General features: G+C 53.4%; 1 protein-coding gene across 1 annotated transcript in view; it reads left to right on the top strand.

Annotated features, from left to right (window-relative positions):
- The first annotated feature begins 524 nt into the window (after window positions 1–524).
- The window catches only part of LOC103767473 (5-hydroxytryptamine receptor 7), a 10,204-nt gene continuing 1,459 nt past the window's right edge, over window positions 525–9,269 (top strand). The window contains exons 1-2 of the mRNA XM_008934618.3: window positions 525–630; window positions 1,612–2,141. Coding sequence (XP_008932866.2) covers window positions 1,639–2,141 — 503 coding nt within the window. The 5' untranslated portion in view covers window positions 525–630; window positions 1,612–1,638. The remainder of the gene's footprint in view (window positions 631–1,611; window positions 2,142–9,269) is intronic.

Here is a 9,269-nt window from a genome sequence, read left to right as displayed (position 1 = left end):
GAAGCGTTTGGTGGAGAGGGAGGTGGATGTGGATCTTTGCGTGTTGTTGCCTGGTTTGTTTATAGTCCCTGTTTCCACGTTCCTAGGATAAGGGAAAGGCTCGTCTTTAGGGATCTGCCTCTCCCTGGCTGTTTGCTGCTTTCCAGTGAGGAGCTGAATGAATGCGGGACCTGCTACACTTAGGAGGGGTGGGAAGACACGTGGAATGGGGAAAGGAACCCTCTCCTGTAAAATAATAATAAAAAATCCTGGGGAAGGGTGCTGGGGAAATAGCCTTTCCCCGTCCCCCCGCTTGCTGGGATCCAGGCTGCTCCTCCTGCCTCCCGCCTTCAAAGGCATCTCCTCAACTTCCAGCCTTTCCCTCCAGATCCTCATTCGTTCCCTTCCCTCTCCCTCCCATCGCCGCGGGATCCAGCCCGGACTCCCCCTTCCCTCTCTTTGCTCCTCCCTGGGGCTCAGAGGGAGCCAGGGACCATCTGGGTCCCTGCCCGGGAGAGAGAGGGGAGGGCGGTAGGAGGGACCGGCGAGGCGGGGAGGGGACAAGGATGCTCCGGGGGTGGCTTTTTGCTTCCTCGCCTGCCCGGAGCTCGCAGGGGCTCGCCTGGAGGATGTCTCACCCCCTCGGCACAGGTAACTCTGGAACCCCCATCACCCCAGCCCGGGGTGGGATGCAAAGGGGAGGAGGGGGTTGCAATTTGGCTTCGATTGAAGCAAAACTTCGGGGGGAAAACGGGGTTTGAAGCAAACCCAACCAAACAAAAACGAGGATGCAGGTCGTGCGCGATGCTCGCAGCCCTGTCCGGGGGTGAGCCCTGCCCCAAAGTTTCCTTGTGGATGGCTGGGAAATACTTCCAGGGGTGGATTCCCGGGCGGTAGCTGCTCTCCGTGTATCCCTGCTGTGCGTGGTGGCGATGCTCTGGCTCCGGGAATGAGCCGTGGATGGGGACTGTGCGTGGTACCCCGGGGGTGCTGCATGTGATGGATCCGCTGCCGCCGCGATCCGCAGCTCCACACGGTGCCCCCGCGCCCGTGGATGGTTCCGTGTGGCCATTCCATGCCATGTGCGTGGATTTGCAGTCCCGGCTTTGAAGTTTGTGTGTGACACCCGCGGGAGATGCAGCCGGCGGGGTGTGTGTGTTTGTGTGTTGGGGGGGTGTTGTGTGTGCGCCCACATTCGTGGCTGTGACTTGTGCTGTCGCATTCCCCCCGATATCCGCGTAGGAGACCGTGGATGTGGCTGCCTGGGATTAAATGTATGGATGCAGAGGAGAAGTGCAAGCCCAGCAGCGCAGCTCGGCAGTGGCACACAATCCGCGGGCAGCTTTTCTCTCCGGGAAAAGCACGGGGATGACCAGGGAGATGCTGCAGGCGGCTTGTGCTCCTTTAAAAGTGGAGAGGAGCTTTCTCCAAGCCTCCCCCGGCAAACTGCGCGTCTTTAAGGAGACTTGGGAAGCGGCTCCTTGCTGAGCACGTGAGATCCAGCCGCAGCTTCGGGAGGCAGCAGCCGGGGAGGTGGAAGGGGAGGGAGAGGCGAGGAGGAGGGGGGGGGAGAGAATATTTTATTTTCTCAGCGCGCTTGTGACAAAATGCTCTGGTTTGTCCTTGCCGGAGGTGTCACTGCCGGGGCGAGTTCAGAGCATGCTGCTGAGGGCCACCCCCAGGAGGTTCCTGGAGCAACACCTTCTCTTCGCGGAGAGCGCAGAGCGGCAGCCCCCGGCTCGGGAATCGCTCCCGAATCCATTCATGACTGAGGAACCCCCAGCCGAGCCGGACCTGCCGCCCTCCAACCTGACCAACGCCACGGACTGCGGCGAGGAGATCCTGCTCTATGGGGACACCGAGAAGGTCGTCATCGGGGCCGTGCTCTCCATCATCATCCTCATGACCATCGCCGGCAACGGGCTCGTCATCATCTCCGTGTGCATCGTCAAGAAGCTCCGCCAGCCCTCCAACTACCTGGTGGTGTCCCTGGCGGCCGCAGACCTGTCGGTGGCCTTCGCCGTCATGCCCTTCGTCACCATCACGGACCTGGTGGGGGGAGAGTGGCTCTTTGGGAAGGTGTTTTGCAACGTCTTCATCGCCATGGACGTCATGTGCTGCACGGCCTCCATCATGACCCTGTGCATCATCAGCGTGGACAGGTAAGGGGGGCACTGGGCTCCAAAATAAGGGGGTTGCTGGAGGTTGAGGGCCACTGGGATCGTGTTCCTGGGTGGATTGGTGTTTCTGTATGAGTTTTCCAAGTGGTTTTCTCTAGGGATTCGGTGCCTCAGTCCCTCTGAGGCTCACAGGTGCCTTTCTGTAGGAATTTAGTGCCTCAGTCCCTCTGGAAGAGCTAGGCTCACAGGTGCCTTTCTGTAGGAATTCAGTGCCTCAGTCCCTTTGGAAGAGCCAGGCTCACAGGTGGGTTTCTGTAGGAATTCAGTGCCTCAGTCCCTTTGGAAGAGCCAGGCTCACAGGTGGGTTTCTGTAGGAATTCGGTGCCTCAGTCCCCCTGGAAGACCTGGGTTCAGAGGTGCCTTTCTATAGGAATTTGGTGCTTAAGTCCCTCTGGAAGAGCTGGGCTCCCAGGTGCTTTTCTATAGGAATTCAGTGCCCCAATCTCTTTGGAAGAGCTGGGCTCCCAGATGCCTTTCTATAGGAATTCAGTGCCTCAGTCCCTCTGGAAGAGTTGGGTTCATAGGTGGCTTTCTGTAGGAATTTGGTGTCTCAGTTCCTCTGGAAGAGCTGGCTCAGGGTGCTTTTTTAAGTAACTTCCATAAGTTACTTCCTTGTCTTCCCCCTTTAGGCAGCTGCTTCATGTTGTTCTTCCTTGGCTTAAGAAACAGCACCTGTAGGATAGACCCACCTGACCTTCTCTGTGGACCATAAAACTATTCAGGAAAGCAAAAAAAAAACACCCAACCCCAGATGCTCTTTGAAAATCCAGGTTCCAGGGCTGCTGGAGCCAGTCCTGTGGGATGCTCTGCTGCTCCCTGGACTCGTACCTTGGCTGAGGGTGTCAGTGACTCCCCCCACCCCATCCCAAGCTGGGTTTAGCCCAGTGAGTGCATTTGTGAGGGTTTTCTGGCTCCAGCTCCCACACCTGTGGGCTGGGAGGGAAAGGCTGAGCCTGCCTGGCAAACTGGCAAGGCTTGGGCAAGTCAGCACCTTGTGGGTCTAATTTTAGCAGCCCAGCCTGCGTCATGAGGGACACGGTGCTGCCGGGGGGCCGGGGCTGACGTGGGCTGGCTTTGTCAGGGGGTCAGCCCGGGTTTATCTGGCACTGCTGAGCTGGGCTGGCTTGTGACAGCAGCTCAGGGAAGGGCCACATGCCACGAGATGTCCCTCCAGCTGTGCCACCTCCCCGGTCACCTCCGAGGTGTGAGGAAGGGTGACAAAGCAGAAAGGACAGAGCAAGCCCTGCTGCTGCTGCTCGGTGTCACCCCTGGCAAGGCCACAGCAAGTCCTGCTGTGGAGCCCTCCCTGACACCAGGCACTGCTGCCCTGGGAGCTGCCCTTTGCCTCACAGCTCTGAGCAGCTCCAAGCTGCTGGTCCAGAGCAAAACCCCTCCCAGGCCACAGCAAGGTCCAGCTCTACTGCTGAACTTGCTTTATTTTAATAAAAAGGCCTTTTGGAAAAAAAGCAGGTGCATTCTGAGCTGACAGAAGCCTGACTGTGTTGGAGGGAAGGGATTAAATGCAGGAATGAAATATGTTAATGCTTCCTCCTGATGGGTGAGGAGCAGGGAAGCAGCTACACACTCATCACATTGGCTTTGCTTTAAAAATTTCCTTTGCCCTTTCCTTTGCCCTTTCCTTTGCCCTTTCCTTTCCCCTTTCCTTTCCCCTTTCCTTTCCCCTTTCCTTTCCCCTTTCCTTTCCCCTTTCCTTTCCTCTTTCCTTTCCCCTTTCCTTTCCCCTTTCCTTTCCTTCCCAAACCTTCCCTTCCCTTTCTTTCCCAAACCTTCCCTTCCTTTTTCTCCTCTCCTCTCCCCTTTTTCCCGTCTTTCTCCCTTTCTTTTTCCCCTCTCTCCTTTTCCCTTTTCCCCTCCCTCTTTCCCTTGCCTAACCATGTCAGCAACTCCCTCCACTCCATTTGAAGTCCTCAAAACCCCTGGTTTATCCCACTACTTATATTCCCTTTCCTTTCTTTCCTATCCCTTTCCCTTTCCTTTCCCTTTCCTTTCTCTTTCCTTTCTCTTTCCTCCTCCTTTCCTTCCCATTTCCTTCCTCTTCCCCTTCCCTTCCCCTCTTCTCCCAACCAACCAATCCCATCCCATCTCACCTCATCCCTTGGAGAAAGACTCTTCCAAGATCTTTCTCCAAAATCATCACAGTTGATTCCACTCATCCATCACACCTCTCCTTCCCAGTGTCACTGTTCCTGTGAGCAGATCCCTATCCAAGGACACCACGCCTGGGATTGATGTCAGTTTGTCTCTTCCCATTAAACTGGGACTGGCCAGGAAGTTTCTGGGGAGTGTGGACACCACTCGTGCCAAGGCTGATTCCTGGGGGGTGCTGAGGGCCGTGGAGAAAGGCAGCAGGGAGGAAACTGCTCCGTGTAGGATGGGCAGGAATTGCATAGAGGAAACCCCTGGATTAAATGGGAGCAGCCCTGTGACTGCTCTAAGCTGCACTCCCAGGTTGTACAGCCAGGGAAGATCCCTGTAAACTGGGAGACAAGATCCTGTTCCCACCTCACAGGGCTCTCAAACACCTCCTCCTCTCTGCTGCACCTCTGCCAGGCAAACCCCACCCCAACCTTTCCCTTTTCCAAAATGGAAAAGTCCTTTTGGGATGTCAGAGAGGAAGAGGGAGCTGCAGCAGAGGAAAGGGTGGAAGCACCAGGTGGCTTCAGACCCCTCAGCAGGGTGAGGGAGGAAAAACCTGGGTCACAGGAGGCTGCTCCAGAGCCTGAAAATTCTGGCTCAGGCTTGAACTTCAGGTGTGTTGGCCCAGGAACAGCACCCCTGTTTGCTCCCAGAGCCTGATCCTCCCCTGATGGGGCAGTTGAGAGGTTAAAGGCAGTTGTCCAAGATGTATTTCCAGCTGGGGAAAGAGAAACCCAGCAAGGATTGTGATTTGGGCAGAGGGAAGGGGTGGACAGTCCTCCCAGCTGTGCCCATCTCAGCCCTGCGTGGGAGGAAGGGGATGCTGCAAGTGCAGGAGGGAATGGGAATGACTGGGATGTGCTTTGATGCACATAAGAGGAGGAGGTGACTGGGGCACTGTCCTGCTGCTTCCTGCCCCAAGGATCCCCAGGAATGGGCTGTGAGTTGTGGGAATTATCCCAGGGCAGTGTCTTGAACACCCTGTTGCTCCTCATCAACTCATCATCCTCACTGCTTCCACATGCAGTGGATGGAGGTGGATTGAGGATCCAGGATAATTCCTGGATCTCCACCTTCTCCTGAACTGGGGATGGGCAGGATTTTTGGTTTAACTCTTGGTGGAAACATCCCCCAAAACCCATCTCTGTTTCTATTCTGGTACAGCCACAGAGCTGCAGCACCAGGACAGCTGAGCTTGCAGAGACCCTGAAAACCCAAGGAGAGTTAAATGGTTATTAACTCAATTAATCTAAATCTCCCCCTGTCCCTCCTGCCCTGCAAGGAAGAAGAGCACTGGTGCTTCTGGGAAATACAAATATTTCCCCCAGTTCTGCCCTGAAAGCCAACTTGGTCAGCACTGTCAGGCAGCTCCTGCCAAAGAGGAGGTTGTGTTTTTATTGATGGCTGAAGTGTCCTCATATTTTGCTTAGCTTAGAGAGAAAAGAGACTTGGTTTGCCCAAGATGATGAGTACTATTAAAATGTAGGCTGCTATTATTGATTATTAATGCGGAGCTCTTCCTAAAAGCCTTTTCATTGAAGCTGGGAGAACCAATCTTGTCTGGAGTGAGATTTGATTGATTTCCTTTGAAATCAAAAAAGAAAAATGCTGGAAACATCCATCTTTCCCTTACATTTTTCTTATGTAAAAGCCTGCCAGTGTTACAGATTCTTTAATGTCACAAACCAAAAACAAAACAACAACAACAAAAAACCCACCCTCTTTTGGCTGCTCAGCTTTTGATAAAACTCTCCATAAAAATGCCAAGCAGGTGACAAAAGGAGCTCCTCAGACCCCACATATCACTTCTGGTTTTCCTGGTGGAGAAAAGAGCCTCCATCCATTTCCCAGGCAGCCCTGCTGGGGCTCTCTCATCTCCCTGGCAAGTATTTTCCACCCAAAATCAGATTATATACTCCAAATTGGGATCATCCTCAGATAAAGGATGCCTCCCGAAAGTCAGTGGGATGAAACCCGCACAGCGTTTTGCTGGATTGCCTTTCCCATGTCCTCCATCTGAACGTGTCCCAGGCTGAGTAAATCCCTGCACTGGGTCTGGGATGGATCCCTGGGATGCTCCCACCAACCCTGACTTAGGGCAGGGGCAGATGAAGCCACAGGGAGCTGCTGCCTCCAGCTGCCTTTTGCATCCTCATCTCCTTCAGCAGGATGGGGCAGGGATGGCATCAGCCTGGAAATCAGGGAAGGAGCTTAAATTTGGCTGCAGGGGAGCTGTGGAATTGTGGTAAAACAGTGTGGCCAAGGGAACCCTAATTCTGGGCTCATTTGTCCTCACTCAACCCGTGTGAGTGGAGGCTCATCCTTTCCCAGTTCACCAGCTGCAGGATGGAGAAAGGGATACGGTGGCTTCCCACTGCCAGAGGGCAGGGATATTGGGAAGGAATTCCTGGCTGTGAGGGTGGTGATACACTAGCACAGGTTGCCCAGAGAAGCTGTGGCTGCCCCTGGATCCCTGGAAGTGTCCAAGGCGAGGTTGGACGGGGCTTGGAGCAACCTGGGCTAGTGGAAGGTATCCCAGCCCCATTCCAGGGGGCTGGAATCAGAGGATCTTTAAGGTCCCTCCCAACCCAAACCATTCCATGATTCCCCTTGAGCACAGAATACACTCACAGAACTGGCTCATCCACGGAGCCGCTGGTGGAGCCCAGGAGGGGGCAGGACTCCCACCCCACACCCAGGGCTCGGACTGCCCGGGCATCCCAAGGAACGAGGATGTGGGAGAAGTTTATTGCCCAAGGAGTGAGTGGCTGCACAATCAGCTCAGCACGGCAGGAGAGGGGGAGGGAGAGAGGGGGGCGGAATTCCTGCAAATCCCCTAAATCGCTGCTCTGGGAATTGGCTTTTGTTACCCGATCACCGCTAAACTTGATCGGCAGCACGACACACACACACACACACACACCCCCCAAAAAAGAAGGAAATTCAAAGGGGGCGAGTTCAGTTTGAATTTCGCTGCGTGTCGGAGCCACCTCGGCTCCCTCCCTGCCGCAAACGCCGGCCTATTTTGCGGTTTTTCCTGCTCTCATCGAAATTAAAAGCAAAGACCTCAAGAACGGCCCCGTTTCCTCCGGCAGCGCCGGCACGAGGCGCCCGCAGATGAAACGTGTCGGCTTTGCCTGCTCTTTAAATCCTGTCACCGCTCGTTTTGCTCGGCTGGAGTGTAAATTCCTTGAAGTTCCAGCAAATCCCGGGCGGATCGGCTTCCAAAGAAACCCGGCGATAGCATAACGAAGGATGTCGCACAGCGCAGCGCTTATAAGGCTGCAAAGTTCTCGGCTTGGATGTACAGAGGAGTGGGTTTGGGGTGGTGATTTTGGAATTGCAGCAGCAGGGCAGGGTTTTCTCCCAGCCTAGGGAACATCCAAGTCTCCTCTCCACGGATCAGGAGGGAACAGGTTGCACAGGGAAGCTGTGGTTGCCCCATCCCTGGAATTGTTCAAGGCCAGGTTGGAGCAACCTGGTCTAGTGGAAGGTGTCCCTGCCCCTGGCTTTTGGGATGCCAAATTCCATGAGATGGTCTTTAAGGTCCCTTCCAACCCAAACCGTTCTGTGATTCCGTGAACACAGATGGTCATGGAGAGTTCTGGTTGGGTTTTGTGACTAAGATTGGCTCCAAAATATACAGAGGAAACCAGGAAAAAAATAATTCAGTCAGTGAATGAATTCAAATTCATTTTATCAGGGAGTCAGAGGAGAATACTTTGGGCTCTGAATTGATTTAACAGTCAGGAAGGGAGGAGAAATTAGATTTTTTTTTTTTATATTTTATTTCCATCCTCTAATCTTGGGGGAGGATCTGGAAAAGGGAAATAATGAGAGAAGAGAAAATCTCCTAACACCTACAATGAGACTGACTGTCAGAAAAAAAATGATACAACAGAGATAAAAATCCCTACAGAAATGTTCTTTTTTTTGGCAGAAAAGCCTGTTCTGTCCCTTGAACAGCTCTCAGCAAAAAGTGTCCATAGAGCTGCTGTTCCCACTGCCCCTCTGGACTGACACTGTTTATCCAAGAACAATTAAGAGGTGATGTGACCCTGCCTAAAAATACCTACAAATGCCTGACAGCAGGAGATTTAAATCAAAAAGGCTGTGACATGAAAGAAATCCATGTGACCAGCTCAAGGTTTTTTCTGGACTGATTGGAACTTCGTAGCAGGGAGATAATTTTCCAGGGGGAGCATTGGCTGACAGAGGCCAACTCCCTACTGATTTATTGGACAACAACTGGAATTTGCTAAGCAAGAGTTGATACAATTTCTCAGTCACACAAACCCCCTCAATCAAGAGTGGGGATGGTTCAAATTTACACCCTGTAGGTTAACCAGGAGCTCCTTTTCTCCAGGCTGAGCCCCCCCAGCTCCCTCGGCCACTCCTGGTGCTCCAGACCCTTCCCCAGCTCTGTTCCCTTCCCTGGTCATGCTCCATCCCCTCAATGTCTTGTTGTGAGATCCCCAAAACCGACCCCAGAACAGTCCATCACCCCATCTCTAGCTTTGCTTGCAGTGCTCATCCAGGCACATCCTCGAGTCTTCCCAAAGGCGAGATCACTCCTTGATCTCTTCGGGGTCATCTCAGCTGCAGGTTGTATTTCTTTCTGGAGTTCCCGAGTTGTCTGGAGATACAAAAGCAGGCTGTTGTCCTTCCCACTTCCCACTAAACATTGCTGTGAGTCTACTCATTTCATCTGGAGTCACTCCTGTTTCATCCTGGTGCGTTACCCACCCCAGTCCTGGAGTGGGTGATGTTGCCCCTGGGAAGGGCACCAGTTTGGAGTGAGTTACATGCCATGGCCAGAAGTTGTTGAATATTCTCTGTACAGAATGGTTCTGGTGGAAAAATAAGCTTTTTAAAGCATTTTTATTCCCCCAAACTAAGCTTTTTTAAGCATTACATTCCGCAGGAAACCACGTGGAGTTTGAACTGCGCTCA

Source organism: Manacus vitellinus, unplaced genomic scaffold (assembly GCF_001715985.3).
Source record: "Manacus vitellinus isolate BGI_N305 unplaced genomic scaffold, ASM171598v3 scaffold_61_pilon, whole genome shotgun sequence".
Taxonomy (NCBI): domain Eukaryota; kingdom Metazoa; phylum Chordata; class Aves; order Passeriformes; family Pipridae; genus Manacus; species Manacus vitellinus.
Note: the sequence above shows the minus strand (reverse complement) of the source record. Positions and strands in the feature narration are given on the sequence as shown.